The sequence below is a fragment of the Heloderma suspectum genome, chromosome 4 (genome assembly GCF_057233095.1).
Source record: "Heloderma suspectum isolate Gila_16-S chromosome 4, 16-S_ref, whole genome shotgun sequence".
Lineage (NCBI taxonomy): Eukaryota > Metazoa > Chordata > Lepidosauria > Squamata > Helodermatidae > Heloderma > Heloderma suspectum.
In genome coordinates, this window is record NC_139461.1 from 280,326,240 (window position 1) to 280,347,613 (window position 21,374).

Sequence of the window (21,374 nt, forward strand, 5' to 3'; positions counted from 1 at the left end):
ATGGTAGAGATACTAGAGATAAATGTGTCACTCGCCCCAAATTGTTTTGAGATAAAAGAGGCAATATATTGTCTGTGATTTGCTAGATCCAGGTCCTAAAAGCATGGCACCACTGGGGGAAAAACATGAATAATAAGTACATTTACTTTACATGTCCACATACAGAGGTGCCTTACACCAAGTCAAACCATTCATTCAGCTAATCCACTGCTGTCTGCTTTTGCAGGCAGGAGCTCTGTGGGGAAGGGGCCATAGGGGCCGTAGCAACCTGGTAGAGCACGTGTTCTGCATACAAAAAGTCCCAGGTTGAATCCACAATATCTCCAGTTAAAAGATCTCAGCTAGAAAGACTGGGAAAGGACCCCTGCTTGAGACCTTAGAGCAGCCTTTCCCAACCTGGTGCCTTCCAGATGTTTTGGAGTTCAATTCCCATCAGCCCCAGGAAGCATGGCCAGCAATGAGGAATGATGAGATTTGTAGCCCAAAAAATCTTGAGGGCACCAGCTTGGGGAAGGCTGACTTGAGAGTGATTGCCGGTCGGGGTAGACAATGCTAAGCAAAATGGACCAATGGTCAGTGTGAGTATTAGACAGCCTCCTGTGTTCCTCTTTATCTAGCCATGTTACCTGGGATCCTTTTAAATTGAGATGGCTGTGAATCATGTGCTTACCACTGACCTCCCCACCTAGTGCTATAAACATATATAAGACATAATGCTACTGGGGGTCTGCCATGCTCCATCATTGCAGGCTTTTAAGAATACCTTGAAAGCATATTATTTTGCTCTGGCTTTCTCCTGATATGACTGCTGCTGTTGCTGTTTTTATTGCTGTTTTTATTGTGTTCTTACTGTTTTATTGTATATTGTATTGGTTTCATATTTGTTCGCTGCCTTGGGAGGGCTTCTGCCCTGAAAGGAGGCCAAGAAATATTTTAAATACATAAAAGCACATTTTGACCCTGAATACAAATGGTTCCTCCATAGTTTGCAATTTACAAGGCAGCCTTTGTTTCATAGCGTATTCTTCACAGTTCCTGATCTATTCCAGATAATTTGGGATGTATATGAATGTTTACCTGGGGTGTGTGTGTGTGTGTGTGTGTGTGTATGTATATGTATATGTATATGTGTGTGTGTGTATATATATATATATATATTATTTTATTTTTATTTCACCATACAATTTCAGAATAGGTTATCCAAATAACCTTTCTGGGAATGAGCCCATGAGGAGGATCCCAGTTTCTTGCCAAAAACATGAAGTCCTCTTGAGAAAAGTGGATGCCATGTAATCATAGTCCACCTTCTAATTATAATAGAGATATTCAAAGAGTGAAATGTGAAACAGAGTGACATTCTCAACATTCCCCAGCTCAGCCTTGCATGATTTGCCATGTGTTTAGTGTAGCAGTTGGGGAGCAATCATTTAGAAAATGATTGAGCCTTGGAGTTCATCCCAAGCTCTGAAAGAAACATCTTATTTCTCCTTGAGCAGTAAATCATATTCCGCATTGTCTCCTTTACACCAGCTGAAATAAGGACGGTACTAAAAAGCCTTGCGATGCTGTGATGGTGGAAGCTAAGTTTAATCATTTGTCTTTTTTCAGACATTTGTACGGCTTCACAATCAGAAGACTGGGCAGGAGGTGGTGTTTGTTGCAGAACCAGACAGCAAAAATATCTACAAGTTTGAACTGGACACCTCTGAGAGAAAAACTGAGTTTGATTCAGCCTCTGGGACCTACACTCTTTACTTGATCATTGGTGATGCTACTCTGGAAAACCCAATCCTCTGGAATGTGGTATGTTGCTGCAGTTGTACAGTGCCCTACCTTCAGCATCAGTGTTATGTAGAGACAAGTAGCTACAGTGAAAGGGGAGCTAGATTATTATGTCAGTTGTAACTTCAAGGAACAAGCATGACCTAGAGCCAAATAAAATCAACTTAATTTTTTTCCTACATAGATGAGCAGAAATTATGCCATCCAGCCTGCCCCAGCCTGATGCTCTCCAGTTGTGTTGGACTAGAGCTTGCAATGGGCTGGGGATGATGGGAATTGTAGTATAACCCATCTGGAGGGCACCAGATTGCGTAACACTGATGGTCTTTGCCTTATTAGGGTGTATACCCCAATATATACACTTATATATTTTGATATATTTATAAAAATAAATATACCAACAGTGCTGTAAATGGGCTCCACCAAATAGTGTAGTTGGTATTGTTGCCAGCATATCACTCTCTTTATCCCCCCCAAATTAACCATGGCTCTCTGCTCACAATTGCTGTTAGAGGTTAAAACTATCCCACTCTGACCTTTTTGCTACTTTTTTATGTGCAAAGAAATCAACTCTCTTTTTAGCATGCTTTAATTTACTTGGTTGTAAGAAGGATAAAAACCATGCTAAGGAGTAACTCCATGTATGTTAAGGTATTTTGACTATTTACCCTAACGTCCACTTTGTTACCCCAACTGTCCTGAGCCTTTTGAAAAATAGTGATGTCATGGCATTCCCAGTTGTAGAAGGACAAGAGGGTTAGTTTCAGACTTGAGATGTTGCCCAATGTAAATCCTTATGATGAAATTATACCTAGCCAGATCCAGCACTCAAGTTGAATCCTATTCAGTTGAAAGAGAATGCCGCACTCAGTATAAGTTGTAACGCTAATGTTATATCTTGATGCAAACATTCTTGTTTGGTTTGGTTTTGTATACACAAAATAGAATGACTTCCCAGCTTTGGGGAAAGAAAATAATCAGTGATTCCCCCCACCTCCTTTCACATCTTTCGATTATTGGCCTGTTGATAGTAGTGGAAGTATTGTCTCTTAGCAGTATGGGTGCACTTTGAGTCTTTTATCTTGTGTGGTTTTTGACTGGTGTTTTAGCACAAAGTTTAACTTGACATTGGTTGAGTTTGGTGAATAGATAACCCCTACTCATTATTTATGAAAATGTTATTAAACGTACTTAGGATGTGGAGGTATGTTCCTTTAAAGAAGTTGAACTAGTTTAGCATCGTATATTCTCTGTCCAGGGATATTTATATCAAGCATGAACTACATATAGCAATTCCATTTATCTATAATGTTCATTTCAGGCTGACGTTGTCATCAAATTCCCAGAAGAAGATGCTCCATCCACAGTCCAATCAAAGAGCCTTTTCATTCCCAAGCCGGAGATTCAGGTACAGACCACATGATGATAACCTGGATATGTTTCTCTACATCAGCTTTCTCCAATGTCTCCCAGATGTTTTGGACTTGAATTTCCATCAGCCCTAGTCAATATGGCTAATGGCTAGGGATGATGAGAGTTGTAGTCCAGTGCATACGGAGGTTACCAAATTGGGGAAGGCATGGACTTTTCTTTGACCATTCTTGTGGCAGTTCATTCCTGACATCCTCTAGCTTTACAAATATAAGTCTGTCGAGAAACTTTCCTGTGCTCATAGACTAAAGTTACTTACTCAGCATAGTTATACTGTTGTTGCATTCCCCCACCCCATCCCACTGGGGTTCACACATGTTCACATGATCCCATTGGGGCACCTCCTGCTTGCTTTGAGTGTGCACTTTCTCTTTTCCTTGTACCTTAAAATGTGTTGTAGCACACCCAGTCCCTTCTGGACAGCATTCAAGATTAGCATTGATTGTGTGTAGAAAGATGTCTAGTAATTCTTTTCCTGAATGTGACACACAAAGAAAAATGACAAGAGCACGAAAAGGAGCTGTAAGGTTGAATGACAGACTCTGTTGAACATTAAACCTGTGGATTCTACAGTGTAGAGTCTGAAGTGTTTACCTGGGATAAAAATGATGGGTGGATACCCTGACTAGAGTTTTCTGGCTGCCTGCTGAGATGAATTACCCTTCTGATAAGTTTCCCCTCTTCCTATAGCACCTGTTCAGGGAACCTGAGAAAAGGCCTCCCACTGTGGTATCGAACACATTCACAGCCATGATACTCTCCCCACTGCTTTTGCTCTTTATTCTGGTAAGTTTCTCATATCCAGACCAATATATTGCTTCCAGTTGGTGCTGAAATCAGAATAGCATGAGTTTAACAGCTGATACCATCTTCTCAATTTCTTAGGATTGAATCACAGGTAAAGTGCAATTCAACACTGTGGCCAGATTTCTAAGGAACAGTACCAATATTTGTGAAATATGGTTGAGGTGTGTGTTTGTGTGCACGCGCGCGCGCACACACACACACACACACATATACATATATATATCACAAACACTAATTTCTGTTCTGAAGGTCATCTTTATTTCCCCCCAAAAGGGTGAGTCTGGCCTTTTTATCTAATGCATGTTTTCTAACTTTTCAGTGGATAAAGATTGGAGCCAACATTTCCAACTTCAGCTTTGCTCCCAGCACCATTATCTTTCACCTGGGTCATGCAAGTAAGTTCCTCCCCACTTACCATTTTTCACGTAGGCTTTGCCGGCAAAAGCCTGATGACAAATGGGCTCACAGCCTATTAGCTGTAATGGGCATAATAGCGCCACATTCCTCTCTTTTCTCTATCCCCTTTCCATCTTTCATTGCTGAACACATGTTACACATCAGTTTTAACAGGTGTCATTAGACTGAGCTTCTCTTGCTTCCATTTAGGTACATTTGATAGCACAGGATGTTCAGAGTTTGCAATGTGGTTGTTTATCCTTTGGTATGTACACTTCTGACAAGTCGGGCTGGTGGAATCCCTTCTTATATCCCTTTATTTAATGTACTGGGAGACATTATGTTAAGTGCCAGGACTTCTCTGCAGCCAACTTGCAGTAATGCAAATTTGGCTAAAGATGAGTATTGCCTGTTTTCACCTCCTGATGTTTAATTGGGAATATGTTGCTTTGCCTTTATAATACTAAATTGTCTGACATAGAAACATACCCAAGTTTATAGTTCCTGGTGTCCTGGAAGGCATCCTCTACTCCTCTGAAATCCAAGAAATACTATGTAATGTTCTCCATAGCTTCATTTTTTCCTGATGAAATGGAAAACCAGTGTCACTATTGTCAAGAAATAATGAACAAAATCCCTTAAAAATCCCGTGTTTTTTAAAAGGTGCATTTGAACCTTGCATGACTTTTCTTCAGGCATAGAAGTTCAGAGCAAAAATAGGGTTAGATCCAGACTTTAGTCACACTTTTATCCCATTGAAATCAACATGAAAAGTTAATAATGACAAACTTGTTCTGTTGATTTCAGTGAGAAATAAATGTGATTAACGTAGTCCAAATTCAACCCATACATTGAAGAACGTTCTGCTAGACGCTTGACTTTTTCTTTCAGTCTGTGGCTCTCAGTTCTTTTATGACCATGCAGGGATGTTGATTGCCTGTATCCTCTGAGAATCATAGGGGCTTCTCACTAGTATCAATGGTGCATTAAGGACGTTGACTCATTTATAGTCGACAACATAGCCTGCCCACACCTGTTGTCATCTTTGTCAGAGTAGCTAGATGGTGAACAGTGCTGCAGAGACATGAAAGAAATTATTCCATGTTTTCACTGGAGATCAGCTTTACAAAGTTCAGACACCAGAAGCTTCAAAACAACTGCTTTGGCCAGTGGAAAACAAAATTTCCACCTGTCCTATATAGTTTTGTGGATCTACCTCAGTCACATGCATACACAGATGCACACACATACACATACATCGGTGTACTGTAAATGATAACAAGTTTGGGATAGTCTTGTCATCTTTCCTCAATATATAGGTTCACTGTTGTTTCCATGTCCAACAGTCCAGACACTCACAGGAATCAGTCCCCAGGAATTAGTATGCATTGATTCTATAGTGCCTGTAAATGTGGATTTTATTATTCTCCTTTTCAAATCCAACCTTACAGCTATATGACCTGATGTCTTTTTTTCGTATAGCAATGCTGGGGCTTATGTATGTTTACTGGACTCAGCTCAACATGTTTCAGACCTTGAAGTACCTGGCTATTCTTGGCAGTCTCACCTTCCTAGCAGGGAACAGAATGTTGGCTCATAAAGCAGTGAAAAGGTAAGAGGACAAAGGTGGAAGTTTCAGTAGGGCATCTCTTCTTATAGACAGCCAACAGGGGGCAGCAGACTAAATTTTAAATGCATGGTATTAGGAAGAAGTCCAGTGCTGAACATCTAGCTGTCATTTCCATATTCTTTGGTGTATCCCACCTTAAGTGATAGGCATCTCAGCCCCACATCCTATCTACCATTTCTGGCATGTGATGTCAGTCATTTAATGGAGGGGTTCTAGCTGTTGGGGAGATCAAGTGATAAAATAACCTGCTCGAGAAAGTTCCTTTTCGAGTACACTCATTGCAATTAGGCAGCCCAGCATTAGCACACAGTCTATTTGAGAGCATTCTAGGAGGGCCAAAAATGGCTGTCTAAGAGCTCTCATCTTAATTTCCCACGATGCCCCCCCATGTAATGTCACTTTAGAGTCTAGGGCATTGTGGGAAATGCAGATGGCAGCCCCCTGGGCCCTGCAGATAATTAGGACTCTTGTAAAGTTGTTATCCCAATTTCTAACACTGACAACTTAGCGGCTCAGATCAGTGTCAGTTGCAACATCTGGAACTTCACCCTCCTGGTAAGGTGCCTGCTTTTTCAGACCCCTGAAGAGAAACTTGAGGGTTCACTCTCACAAATTCTTCACAACAGCATCTCATTTGGAAAGAGTTGCATGTTGCAACAGGGTAGTTGATGGAGTGGGAAACTCTGAAGGCACAGTTTGAGGAGAACTGTTCCCTTGGTCTGAAAGCCCACCAAACTCTCTCCCAAATTAGGGATTAGCTGCTCTTCCTGCGTAGGATCAAAGCAGTTCTCGACAGAATTAGGAGAACATAAAGACAGCCTTGCCCAACCTGGTGCCCTCCAGATGTGCTGAACTGCTAGTTGGGGGATGCTGAGAGTTGTAGTCTAAGACATCTGGATGGCACCAGGTTGGGGAAGGCTGGTTTAAGCCATTGTTTTCTTTGTGGAATTTTCCTTCCTCTTTCACTCTGTAACGAGTGTACCCTTCCAGTAGGTTAGTGACTATGCTACACAAGACCTTGAGACATGTACTGCATAGACATAACTTCTGATGCTGTCGCAAGATGTTCAGTTGGATCAGAAGACTTTTTTCTCTACTTAAGTTTTTTCTCAGCAACTGAGTTCAGTCACATTGGTAGGACCACATCCCATGGGATAATATTTTTAGGCATACGAGTGCTTATGGAAGTCACTCCCATGGCTATATTGGTGAGAATGTCTACCTGCATGTCAGACATAAGCCGTCTTCAGACCTTCTCCATGCATACATTAAACACGTGGAGAAGGGGGGAGCAGGACTTGACATATGCATATTGTGTGCACTGGCTGCAAAGGGGCATGTACATATGTGGGTCCTCCACCTTGAGTGGGGAGAGGAAAGTAGATCTCCAGATGTTTTGGACTACAACTCCCAGCATTCCTGATCATTAAGCATGTTGGCAGAGGCTTCTGGGAGTTCAAGTCCAAAACTTCTGGAGATCTACCTTGTGCCCACCTCTGCTCTAAGTGATCGGGACCCCTGTCCAATCAGGACCCAGTCACAGGGAGCGCCTACTTGCATACACTTGTCCATAGGTGCCCCTTTGCAGAGCATGCATATGGCACAGAGTGGGGAAAGCAGCACAATCCTGCTGTCTCCTTCATGGTTTAGTGTGTGTGTGAAGAAGGTTGGGCATAACAACAGGGATACCAAAAATCTGTGCCCTATGCCACATCTGCAGTTAGATTGCATGTATACACTCCTCCCTGATTCCAGGTTTTTTTTGGTCAAGGGAGTGATTGTGAAAACTGCCTACTGGTAGAAATTGTAACATGGACAGTAGCTCTTAGATACCTCTATTACCATATAAGAGCATTGTCTGCCTCCTAGTCTGCTTAGGCAGCCTTCCCCAACCTGATGCCCTCCGGATGGTTTAGATTTCAACTCTCATCAGCCCCAGCCAGCATGGCCAGTGGTCAGGAATCCTTGTAACAGTAGTCCAAAACAGTTGGAGGGCATCAGGTTGGGGGAGGCGGACTTAAGGTATCCTGCTATCTATGTATGAGGCCTGCTGCTTTTAGAAAGGTGGCAGAAATCAACCAGAAAGTGCTACCATTTGTAACCACTCCACATTCAGAGACGCAGAGAAAGAAAATGTGCTAAGGGACCTTCCTATCTTACTGATGTGGGCTCAGCTAGAAATGGCTAGAAGGCTACCCAGCATGGCAACCCATTTTGGGTCTTCCACCTCACCATGCAGTTTGGCCTCCACGTAGCCATCAGACATTCTAGGAGATGGCATCGAGGCAAACCATGTGGCAAACAGACAAATAGCTTGCTCTGCAGAGCAGCCGCCATGCAAAGGTGATTTCAGGTAGCTTCCTGGTGATGATGGTGTTAAAATGAGAAGTAGACCTACATTTCTATTTCAGTTGTACCAGGACTTCTAGTAGCATGAAGAGAAGATCAAAATGCTTCTTGCTAGTATCAGTAGTGCATCAAGGTTGTAATTTTAGAAGCCAACAAAATAGTGCAGTTAGCACAAGAATAAATTCCATTTGTTCTCTAAATCCTAGTGAAATGCCGCAAGTTAAAATTTGCTGGTGACATGGCTTTGCCGATGCCAGTGTCACCTGAGCTGTTGGCATAATTTTTCTTTGAAGGGGCTGTGAAAGAGTGGCAGCCCTTGATGCTCATCTGTATCTCAGAGTTTCTGGAAGGCCTGGTTTTGCTGCTTGCGTGTTTCTTTTCTATGTGTTGTCAGTTCCTAGAGCAATATTGCTTTCTGCCTTACTGTCCTCTCTGAACCTTTATCCCTCTCTCCTTTTGGCAGGATCGCTGCAGAACAGAGCAGTAGGTTGGCAAAGTATAGAACACTGCGGTAAAAGGGGGTTGTACTAGTGACCAGCTCTTCCTAGAAGTAAGGGTCTTTGGATGCTGCCTTTCCTAAGCATGCTGGCTGCTTCATTTCATGCTTATTGTTCACCTCTTCCTGGTCCAAAAGGAATCTTAGCTGAAGCCCCTTCCAGCCTGCCTTGTATGCCTTTGAACCTGGCAAGAGGCACAGTCGTTGAATTACAGCTAATTAGATATTGCCATCGTGCCATTTAGATTGCCTTCATTATATTCCAAGTATGTATAATGTTTTAATGGGCATCTGTGTGTGGACCCCCGTTTAATAGAGGTGTTAACCACTTTAAAATAGTTTTCGTTGTTTCAGCCTCTGCCTGTTAACTGATTAAGTATAAATAGATTTGCATCTTACCCCAAACTCAATATTGTGCCCTAGTATTATTATTTATATACCATTTATATACTATTCACATCTAAAGCAGTGAGGATCTGTCTTTAACAGTAAACTGAGCATTCAGGAGAAGGGCACTGTACACAAACACACATGCAGGCACACACCTCACCTTACTTTTCAGCCCATTCCTCCATCCATTTTTCTCCATTCACTTCCAGTATTGGAGCTGGGAATGGGGAAAAGTGCGTGAAGCAACAGACTGGAAGATAAGGCGCAATAGGAGGAAGGTGCCACAGCCTGCTCTTGTGAACCCCTTTTACCACTGGTTTAAAAGAGGGAGACACACTTCGTATATCAGTGGGGTAGGCACAGGAATCATGGCCTTGTCGTGTCCAGTTTAGCCCTCACTTTGAGCAGGGAAGGATTTTAAAAATATTTTCTTTCCCATACCCTTTTACAGTAGCACACCAGCACCAAAAGATCCTCAAAAATAAACATGCTCTCTGTTCACAGCCTCCCCTGTTAATCTCCTAAAGCTTTAGCGGATTGATCCGTTAAAGGTTGCAGGCCTGTTGCTAACTGAACAGTTCTGTCCAGTTGTGAAACAAAAGCAGTGGGAAATATTCTGCTAAGAGTTTGTCACGTGCCCAAATATGCTAGCTAGAGGCTTGCTGCCCAAGCTTGCTTTTTGGTGGCTCTGTCGATTCTTCAGTCTCGATCTGTTGGGCTCTGTTGCTTCACTGAGTGGGCATCTTAGGAAAAGAACTGGAGAGGTCTGATAGACCTCGCTTAGCTTTAAACCCACTTGCTAGTGTAAGTGTTGCCTCAGTTAGTGTGACCAGTGCAGGAGTGCACCCAAAGTCAAGACTACAGAATAAAACCTTATATACTAATAGTGAAATCATTCTCCAAGCACCTATCCTTTATGTAGTCAAAATGGCACCACTCTCAAATAAGAGGTAAGTAACAGCACACTCAGAGGAGCCCCAAAGTTTGCAGACATACAAAAAAAATAGGGGAAAACCTAAAAGGGCGCGCGCGCACGCGCGCACACACACACACACACACAAAAGGACCAACTCAAATGAGGTCTGAATATGTTCAGTGGACACTAAATGTGAATAGGAAAGGAAAAAGTAGAAAACCAGGGGTGTAGGGCCAATGGAATGAAACAGGGCATAGCTGGAACCCTGAACAGGAATGCTCTATGCTGCAAGGTTTTGTTGCAGGTCCTACTTGTTTCTTCTATATTCACTGCAGAGTAACACTTAATTTTTTACTGGACAAAGCTTTGCCATTTCTGCTGCCAATATATTTAATGTGGGATTGATGGGGGCTCTACAGTTCTCCATTATAAAAATAAACTTCAGTGTTATGTGTTTGCAGAGAAACAACTGAAAATTCTTTGCTCTGTTTAATGATTTTTGGTTCCCTTCTTGCACAGGTTCTGCCCTGTCCAGTATCCCATATGCTGCTTCCCCCCTCTGCTTTTCCAGTCAGATTAGTACCAGGTTAATTTTTGCAGAATCGTCATAATATTTATTTAGATTACAAAATGTGTAGTTTTGAAAAGTTGAGCCTCTCAGGAGCTTGATTCTGGACTAAAAACAAGTTTATGCAAGTCAGGATCATTTTGATGCAAATTGGTGGATACATCCATCTTTGCCCTGAGATGCTCCATGACATTGCACTGCCTGGCACACGGACTGAAATTGTGTGTCTTCTTTCTCTGCATGTGTGTAACATCTTCATTTCTTGCACTTTACCCATTCATTCTTCCTGGTTTGGTAAAAGGAGCTTGGAGAGTCAGATAAACATATTTAGCCATTATTGCAGATGCATCACTTGAAAGCTGGGTGCCAAAATACCCAAATTCTATACTGAGGAAATCCATATTCTGTAATCAGAATAGATTGTGCCAATTAAATAAATGTACTAATTCTGTCACTAGGATTTTCAGTTTTTGAAAGAATATGGAACTTTGATGGAAGGCAGATCAGGGACAAATTAAGAGAGCCCAAGAGAGTTCTACAACACATCAGTAAAGCCTTTACCATACCTTCTATCAGCTTCTGCGCTTTGATTAGCACTATCCACACATTACTGTTCTCTGCAGTAAAGAGGACTAGAAATTTTCTTCTTTTAAAATGAAAAATGAGATTTGCAGGATGCCAAGTTCAGAACCACATCTCCAGGTTCTGCACTTGGGTGGTTGCACCATAGATACAGAGTATCTACACTCTTACACATACCAACATGGTTGAAATACTTTGAGGCCAGTCTGAATCAAGGATATCAAACTTATGAATGCACAGGTTATCTGCTCTCACTTACTTTAGGATATAAGCATTCATTCTTGTGAATTCTGAGTTTTAAAATTTGCACAGTGACAGCACAGATGCTCAAAGAGGATACATTTTACAGGAGTTCCTTTTCTGTGTTTCAAGAACACACACCTGTCTATGTCATAGAATCATAGACTAGTAGCGTTGGAAGGGGCCTACAAGACCATTGAGTCCAACCCCATGCTTCAGTGCAGGAACCAAAGTCAAAGCATCCCTGACAAGTGGCTGTCCAGCTTCATCTTGAATGCCTCCAGTGTGGGAGAGCCCACTACCTCTCTAGGTAATTGGTTCCATTGTTGTATTGCTGTAACAGTCTGGACGTTTTTCCTGATGTTCAGCTGGAATCTGGCTTCCTGTAACTTGAGTCGATTATTCCGTGTCCTACACTCTGGGTTGATTGAGAAGAGATCCTGGCCTTCTTCTCTGTGGCAACCTTTCAAATACTTGAGGAGCACTATCATATCTCCCCTCAGTCTTCTCAAGGATGAACATGCCCAGTTCTCATAGGGCTTTGTTTCCAGTCCCCTCTTCATCTTCGTTGCCCTCCTCTGAACCCTCTCCAGTTTGTCTGCATCCTTCTTAAAGTGTGGTGCCCAGAACTGGACACAGTACTCCAGATGAGGCCTAACCAGTGCCATGTAGAGGGGAACTAGTACTTCATGGGATTTGGAAGCTATACTTCTATTAATGCAGCCCAAAATAGCATTTGCCTTTTTTGCAGCCATTTCACATTGTTGGCTCATCTTCAGCTTGTGATCTACCACAATTCCAAGATCCTTCTCACTTGTAGTATTGTTGAGCCAAGTATCCCCCATCTTGCAGCTGTGCATTTGGTTTCTTTTTCCTAGGTGCAGAACTTGGCATTTATCCCTATTAAATTTCATTCTGTTTTCCGCCCAGTGCTGCAGCCTATCAAGATCACTTTGAATTTTGTTTCTGTCTTCCAGGGTATTAGCTATCCCACCCAATTTTGTGCCATCTGCAAATTTGATCAGCATTCCCTGCACTTACTCATCCAAGTTATTGATAAAAATGTCGAGGATCACTGAGCAGGACTGAGCCCTGTGCTACCCCGCTCGTTACCTCTCCCCAGTTTGAGAAGATCCCATTGATAAGCACTCTTTGAGTCCATTTCTGTAGCCAACTGTGGATCCACCTGATAGTTGTTTCATATAGCCCACTTTGAGCTAGTTTGCTCATCAGGATATCATGGGGCACTTTGTCGAAAGCTTTGCTGAAGTCGAGGTATATTATGTCCACAGCATTCCCACAGTCCACAAGGGAGGTTCCCTGATCAAAAAATGAGATCAGATTCGTCTGGCAGGATTTGTTCTTGACAAATCCATGTTGGCTTCAAGTAATCACTGCATTGTTTTCAAGGTGCTTCCAGATGGATTGCTTTATCATCTGCTCCAGAATTTTCCCAGGGATTGATGTCAGACTGACTGGTCTGTAGTTCCCAGGTTCCTCCTTTTTACCCTTTTTGAAGATAGGGACAACATTAGCCCTCCTCCAGTCATCTGGCACTTCACCCGTCCTCCATGATTTCTCAAAGAGAATAGACAGTGGTTCTGAGAGTTCTTCTCCCAGTTCCTTTATTACTCTAGGATGCCATTCATCTGACCCTGGAGATTTGAACTCATTCAGAGTAATTAGGTGTTCCTTGACCATATGCCTATCGATCTCAAGCTGCAATCATGCCCCTTCAGCCTGTACTCCGCCTTTGCCAGGGGGGTCATAGACCCTCTTTTGGGAGAAGACTGAGCCAAAGTAGGAATTGAGCACTTCCGCCTTTTCCTTGTTATCTGTTATCATTTTTCCATCCTTATTTAATAGTTGAACCACCATTTCTTTCCTCTGTCTTTTACTATGTGCATGTATCTGAAGAAAGCCTTGTTGTTGCTTTTAGCATCCCTTGCTAACCTCAGCTCATTCTCAGCCTTAGCCTTCCTGATGCCATCCCTGCAATTCTGTGCTACCTGGCTGTACTCTTCCTTCGTAACTTGGCCTTCCTTCCACTTCCTATATGTGTCCTTTTTTGTTTTCAGGTCATCTCTAAGCTTGTTGTGAAGCCACATTGGCTTCCTCTGTTGTCTTCCACCTTTTTTTCTTGTTGGAATTGTTTGTAATTGTGCCTTTAGAATTTCCTTTTTTAAAAAACTCCTACCCATCTTGGACATCTTTTCTCATTAGATTCACTTGCTATGGGACCTTACTTATCATTGTTCTGAGTTTATTAAAATTGTCTTTCCTAAAATCCAGGGTACACATTTGGCTACACTTCTACATTTGGAAATTGAAGTCCTCATTACTACTACATCATGCTTCCTTGAAACATTGGCAGTTTGCTTTTCAAAAGTTTCATCCCCATCTTCTCCTTGATTGGGTGGCTGGTAGTAGACTCTGACCTCCAGGTTCCTTTTATTCTTTGCTCCATTTATTTTAACCCAGATGTCTCGATGGGGCTACCAAGTTCCTCCTCCTGTATTTCTGTGCAGAGATATGTATTTGAACATATAGTGCAACTCCACCTCTCTTTCTTCCCCCTGTTCTTTTGGAACAAGTTATATCCTTCAGTTGCTGTATTCCAGTTATGGGAGTCATCCCACCAAGTCTCAGTTACACCTATCAAATCATAATTTCCCTCCCATATTAAGAGTTCAAGTTCGTTCTGTTTGTTTCCCATAGTCTGGGTATTAGTATATAGACATGGAAGGCCATGTGCTTCATAGTCTGGCTTTCTTCCTACATGTTTCTGAAGACTATTATTGGGCGCTATTAGAGCTGTTCTCTCCATTGTGGTGCTTGAGCCTTCATCCCTTGTTACCCCCAACTTTACATCATACATGAATGATGATTGGCTGACTGAAAAGTAATGTATTTTAGAACCAATGGAGTGTAGTGGCTAAAAGTTTGAACCAGGAAGCCCAGCATGACTGGCCACAAACTCACTATGGATGTATACAATATGGGAATAGTACTGTTCTATATTACAAGGTTGTTATAAGGGCTTCTAAGATAAGATATGTGAACCGTTTTGATCTCTTGAGTTCTTGATAACTGCTAAGTGCTGAAATACGTATTCTGTTGGATACATTTTAAAACAAAACCCTTCTCGTGCCAAGGGAAAGACATGAAGCTATCAGGTGAGAGGAATCCCAGCGTGATAAAATAACTTAAAAAGCAGTGTTGCTTCCTGTATACTTTTGTCTTAGGCCATAGATAAAAACAAATATTTGTAAGGCAGGGATTAGCTGCAAAACTACAATGGAATAATAATGTATATGTGTGCTACTTACATTTCATTTGTCTGGTGGCATGAGTTCTTGAATGTCAGATCCCAAGAGTTTAGATCATTGCTATCTTAGCCACCCACCTACCCCTTTCCTTTGATTCCAGATGTTCCTTATACACTTTATCTCTTTGAATACTGAGTAGTATAATGTTCAGTTCACATTGGAATGGGAAGACATTTTATGTTTGCCTCATTTTTTTATCCTGTCACTTTAACTAGATAAGATTTTTTTTTTAATTTACTAAAACTAGGCTACAACCATATGAACCCTTATCTAGGAGTAAGCTCCACTAAACACAGTAGGACTCTCTTCTGGGTAGCCATAAATAAGATTGGGATGTAAATATTTACATTTTTCACTATAAACACCACTTTAGTGCATGTTCTTTGTATTCTTCAAGTTTGTCCATCCCTAAATCAGACATTGTGTGATACCATTTTAGCATTAGGATATTTAAATCTTTGCCATGCCAAAAAAAGTATATCAGTACATGAAAAGTTGTTGTTTTGCATCTGAAATGTTAACTTTGTGAGCATTTCTTTATATCCTTCCAGAACACACTAAAAAGAGAAGAACTGAAAGAACCAATTTGAACTACAAAGGAAAGGAGCCAAAGAAGAGTTAAGAGGCCAGAAATTGAAATGTGGAAGATATTTGCCTGTAATATTGAAAAGATTGCTTAAAAAAAAAAATGTTCCCCCACATTTTGTGTTTAGTTGAGTGTCTTAATGCTTTGAGTTATGACATAAACACCTTGTCTACCACTAAGGGTTTTAGAATCTGTTGGGCTCCCAAATTGTCATTTTTTGCCTTTTTTTTTTCTACCGTCTCGTTTATGAAATAAAGAGGATGAGACAAAAGGAATAGTCAACTTGGGTTTTTTTGCAGCCGCTCCTGATTTTCCGAAGCAAGCTTGTGCAGCTTGGCTTCTGACTCATAGGCCTGTATCAGAGCATCCCCATATTCTGACTGGTAAACCACTCAGGGGAAGTTCAAAAGTGGGAGAAACTTGAATAACTTTCAAAAGCAGTTTACAATGCACTTTGAAGAATCAGAAGCCTTATTACATTTGTGCAAATGCTTTGTACATGCCTGAAAGAACTCTCCAGATAGCAGCCGCCGCCTTTGCAACAGGCATGGTAATGTAAGACAGTGCTTTTTCTACTGCTTTCCTTCTTACTACTTTACTAGCACTTGTTTTCTTTCTTGGTCTCTGTCTGACACTTCCTGCCAAACTATTATTGATGATGCAACGCGTTTTCCTTATATCCCAAACACCCTGTCATTTTTTATTACTATTCCAATATGCTTGTTTTGGCTTTTGGTTGACTAATATTCCCTTAATTTCTACCAGCAGCATACAGTGCCAGACAAAAGCTGTCCATGGTCCTGAAACCAGAAGTCAGTACAATGCATTGCAGGCCAACTCACAGTTAATTCATCAGCAGAGAGCCCCCATGCAGTTTCAGATGTGACAGGCATTTGATATTTTTCCAGTTGATTACACACTTCTGGCTTGTGCAGTAGCTTGCAATAGGAAAAAATAAGTTTGGCTATATAAAATTTGTTCTATATCATGGCCATTTATTTTCAAGCTGAAGTGAGACTACACATTCAGCAGTGTAACTCATCTGACAAGGATGAGTCAAGGACAAGGAAGAGAAGTCTTACAAGTAAGTACAAGGAATAGAAGTCCCTCATATTTTTGTTTTTCTGACAGTTGTCTGTGGTAGGTGATGGCATTCCAGACAGTATGATGCTCACAGACTCTGTTTCCTCTGCTTCTGCAGCAGCAAGAACTCTTGCAAACCTTGACACTTGGAGAATGGCACTGACCAGAATGAGATGGGACAAAGCATATTTACAGCTCCATGAGCTTGGCCAGGACACTGACAAAATCTTCTAAATGATCACTGTTGATATCTTGAGGCCTGGAAACAAAGAAGAGAAATAAGAGGTCTTGGTGTGTGAGAATCATTTCAGTTTCCATTGGGGCAGGGTAGTAATTTCTGTGGACAAAACACCAAGCTGTGACTACTTGAATACACAAGACTGTGGGGAGTGACTTGAAGATCAGATGATGTGACTAAGAGAGGAACATAGGAAGCTACCTTATACCATGTCAAGACTATTTGTCCATCTCTAGACCAATATGGTCTACTCTGACTGGCAGTGCATCCCTCAAGGGTCTTGGCAGAGCCTACCTGATCCTTGTAGCTAGAGATGCCAGGGGTTTGAAACTGGGACCTTCTGCATGTAAAGCATGTGCTCCACCACAAAGCTTGATTCCTTCCCCAACACCACTAAAATGTGATTCTGACACATGCAAGCAGAATTGAATTGGCGGTTCCTTCCTTAAAAGGCTGGAAAACCTCAGGATGACCAAACTATGGAAGGGTATCCAATAGTATCACTCCAATAGCACAAAACTTCTACTGCTTGCCAGAAATGTTAATCCTTGTTGAAGTGTTAAATCCAATACCTTGATTCCGCTTGTGCAAGCCATCAGACGTGCCATCGGCCAACTTAGTATGACTTCGTTAGGTTAGGTGTTGCTTACATTAGTTATGCTAACGTTCCACTTGTGGTTGTAAAAGCACCACCTCTTGCACTTTTTCTGCTAGGATAACATTGGATACAACCCCTTACAATTTCCCTAGCCTGAGAGAACATCTGTATGAGACAGCACTAAGGGCAACTTCACACATAATATGCTACTGACTGAACACTTGAGAGGGTGCTGTGCCTAATTATGGCTCCCTCACAAGTGTGCCTGTATGATACACATTTGCTGCATTCATACTTCATATTTTCAGGTGTATACTTAAAATCTTGGGTGTATATGTCAAAACGTAATGTTGAAGAACCGTATGCCCTCCTGTACTCTAATGAATCTTCCTACTAACCTTTGATTCTGTAGCATGGCTCCCAAGAAATTCCGCAGTACCATCTGCTGGTGGTAGCGACTGTCCATAAGGATGCTTTCAGACTGGCGCCTGGTCAAGAGTTAGATACAACCCAAGGTTTTTTGCAGATAAATGTGGAGAGATCCTGTTAAGACAGTTTTTCTTTGAACTGAGATTTCCCCCAGTGAATGGTTGAGCATGGCTCAAAATGTACTACGCTTATTACTATGGTATGTGCCTTATTGCTGACTGATTCTAAGATCTATCTTGACAGGAGTTTTCCACGCTCAAGGTTCAGTGCTAAATGGGAATAGTAGGAGCTTGTACCCACCCTGGGCCTTTCGTCTGACAGAGCTGTAGAGACACACACACTAGTAATGGTAATAACACGTAATAAAATTCCACTTACCCAAGTCTTTTCCCAACAATGCTCTGTAATAACTTCTGGGCTGACATCTTGCCCCGGACTTTCCGGTAACTATCGGTGAATATGGCATCTGCATGACGCTGCATTCTAACGAAGCACAAACACACAATTACCTGGTGCAGTGGCTCCTTGCCCCCTGGAAGCACCATGCAAACAATGGCTTTTTCTTTCGCTTTTATGGAGGGGTCTGTCCCACCTGTATTGCATCATGAACATAAGGCTGCCCACTCTATTAAAGTATATGGGGACATCCGCCTGTGCAGAAACCCTGTGTGTCTTTCCAAGCATTGGCAGATTGTATGAAAGAAGTGCCTTTGGTCTTTTTTGCCGGCAGGGGGGAATAGAAGTGTTAAATGAATCCAGGTCAAGAGGATTCAATCTGCTAGCATGAGTCAGGAGCATCAAACAACCCCCTTTGTTTCTTCTAGTGAAATAATATTTAAAGATCCTGGATTCTGACTTCCTTGATCTAGAAATGATCCCATCCAGCATGGGCATGTAACTATGGCTACACTCAGGTAGGCAGTGATGTCTTACCACTATGATTTCTAGAGGTTTTTTAAAAAAACTCATGTACACAAGCTTTTCAAGGGTACCATTACTGCTTCCTTCCTATATGATGCATAATATAGGGAATTCATTGGTACAAGATGTGATCACCACCAGCAACTTTGTGGTCTTGTTACATGTCCCACCACCAAGAGAGGCCAGATTGGTGGGTACATGAGACAGAGCCTATTCTGTAGCAGCACCCTATCTGTGGAATTCCCGCCCAAGGAAAGTCGGCTTGGCTCCATCCCTGCCAAGTTTTAGAAACCACACTGTTTTGCTGAGGATAGATCTATCAATGGCTTAGGCCTGATAGCTATTTGGAACATCCGTGTTCAGAGGCAGCATGCCACTAAATGCCATTTGCTAGGAAGCAACGGCATGAGATGGCTATAATCTTCACACCCTTTCAATGGGTTTCCCAGAAGCACTTGGTTGGAAACAGGATGCTGGACTAGATGGACCTTGGCCTGGTCCAGCAGGGCTTGTGTTCTTAATAGCCAGTGTGGTGTAATGGTTAGAGTGTTGGACTGGGACCCAGGAGACTCAGATTCTATTCCCCACTCAGCCTTGAAGCTCGCTGGGTGACTGGGCCAGTTGCTGACCCTCAGCCTAACCTACTTCACTGGGTTGTTGTTAGGATAAAATGGAGAGGAGGAGGAGGACTACGTAAGCCACCTTGGATTCTTCGGAGGGGAACAAGGTGGGATATAAATGTAATAATAAATAATTGCTACTTCTGATGGCTGGATTTGGGGCACTAATATACCCACCTTTTCTCAGCAGGACCGGTGAGGAAGTTCTCCTCCTCCTGCTCTTCTACTGAGAGATTGTGGCTGTGCACTGGGCCACTTTCTTGTAGCTGAAAGCTCACTGCCTTGCCGGAAATGGGTAGTGGACTATACCTAAAACAGCAAGTCCAAACACTGAAAATGCCAAGAATAATGCAATGTAGTCCAAGAGATGGCAACCTGGTACTCTCCAGATGTTTTGGACTACAGCTCCCATCAGCCCCCAGCCAGCATGGCCAATTCTCAGGGATTATGGGAGCTGTAATCTAACACATCCAGATGTCACTGGGTTACTATCCTTGCAATATACATTTCTGATTCCATAGTACGCTGAGACTAGAATTGCCAGACAATCCTGGAAGGAGAGAGATCATAAGGCAATTTTACATGTGAAAAGACCATTCATTGCAAGTCATCCTTTCTGGGAATTCTTTTATGTTTTGTTTTAAACATTTATAGACCACCTTTATCCAAAAAAGGATTTCAGGGTGATGTAAACAAAGAATCTAAAGACAGCAGAAAACCTAAACATCAATACAATAGAATTGAGAGGCATAAAACTACTTCAACCAGCTAAAAAAATACAACTGTGAATTTAAAATTCCTGGGTAAATAAAAAGGTTTTAACCTGGTTCCAAAAAAGAGTATCAGGCTTACCTCCTGCACGAGAGTATTCCAAAGTCGGGGCACCACCACAGAGAAGGCCCTGTCTTTTATAGATAAAAATTGTACCTATAGATGAAATACAGAGAAGGGCCTCCTCTGATGATCTTAATGTATGGGCAGCTTGATGTTGGAGGAGGCTCCTTCAGATATGCTGTAAAAGTAAGCTCCAGCACCTTGAACTGGGCACAGTAGCAAATAGGTAGCCATTGTAGCACCTTCCAAACTGATGCAATATAGTTCCATTTAGGCCAAATGGAAATCTGGCCTAAGTGGGAAATCTGTGGCTCATGGGTCACATGAACCCCCCACCCAGGCTTTTTTGCAGGAGCTGTAAATATACACCCTTTCACCACCCCGCTCAGTTGCCACTACCACCAAATTTCAGCAATGAGAGAAAAGTCACATTTTCATTTTAAAACAGTAGAGAGAACATGCCTTGCTTTAATGCAAATTTGTACTTCCCCGGGCCTTCCAGGAGCATAATTTTGCATTAAAGCAAGGTGCAGACTCCCCATGTGCCTTGTTTAAACATGCAAAGGCCACTTTTTTGCCACCACATTGCTGAAATGTGGCAATGCAGCAGCAGCAACTTGGACAGGGACCGCAAGAAAGGCTGGGGGGGCATATTTTGCCCATCCATGGATCCAAAGGTTAGGGAGAAGGTTGCCCACCTCAGTGCTGGGTAGAGAGGGGACGAGAGGGAACACATCACGAAATGGAGGAAAAGGAGGAGAATAGCCCTGTCCAGCATACTTCACTCTTCTGGGGCAATCTGCAAAAAAAAGGAGAAATTGGGCTTTGTTGGAATAGCAAAGACCGCCGCATGTGCAGCATTTGAGACACAACCACCATGGAGATGGTGCGGTTGCTGTATTTCAAAGCTCAAGTGAGTCTCCCACCCCTTAGTTTGGATTCAATGACCCATTGGATAATTGCTGAGCACAGATGTTCTTTCTGTCTTCCAGACTAGCATGTGAATAAGAGAAAAGAAAAAGATCAAGACCCTGTTATGACATAGCCAAATAAGACTTCTTCATGGAGGCCTGTTTCAGAAATAAACAAATACAAATCAGACTGTCAACAAAATATTGCAGTGTGAAGTGCTGCTGGATTCCAGCCATT

General features: G+C 42.2%; 2 protein-coding genes across 4 annotated transcripts in view; one reads left to right on the forward strand and one right to left on the reverse strand.

Moving 5' to 3' along the window:
* Window positions 1–15,617, forward strand: part of RPN2 (ribophorin II) — a 48,376-nt gene extending 32,759 nt beyond the window's left edge. For all 3 annotated transcript variants that reach the window (XM_084853948.1, XM_084853949.1, XM_084853947.1), the window contains 6 exons: window positions 1,609–1,803; window positions 3,104–3,190; window positions 3,904–3,999; window positions 4,340–4,415; window positions 5,899–6,028; window positions 15,468–15,617. In XM_084853948.1, coding sequence (XP_084710074.1) covers window positions 1,609–1,803; window positions 3,104–3,190; window positions 3,904–3,999; window positions 4,340–4,415; window positions 5,899–6,028; window positions 15,468–15,477 — 594 coding nt within the window. In that variant the 3' untranslated portion in view covers window positions 15,478–15,617. The remainder of the gene's footprint in view (window positions 1–1,608; window positions 1,804–3,103; window positions 3,191–3,903; window positions 4,000–4,339; window positions 4,416–5,898; window positions 6,029–15,467) is intronic.
* Window positions 15,618–16,774: 1,157 nt separating this feature from the next.
* GHRH (growth hormone releasing hormone) lies at window positions 16,775–21,003 on the reverse strand. Its single transcript, XM_084853950.1, is given in 5 exon segments — window positions 16,775–16,844; window positions 17,820–17,981; window positions 18,229–18,333; window positions 19,569–19,700; window positions 20,924–21,003. Coding segments are annotated over 5 exon segments (549 nt in total).
* Window positions 21,004–21,374: the final 371 nt, after the last annotated feature.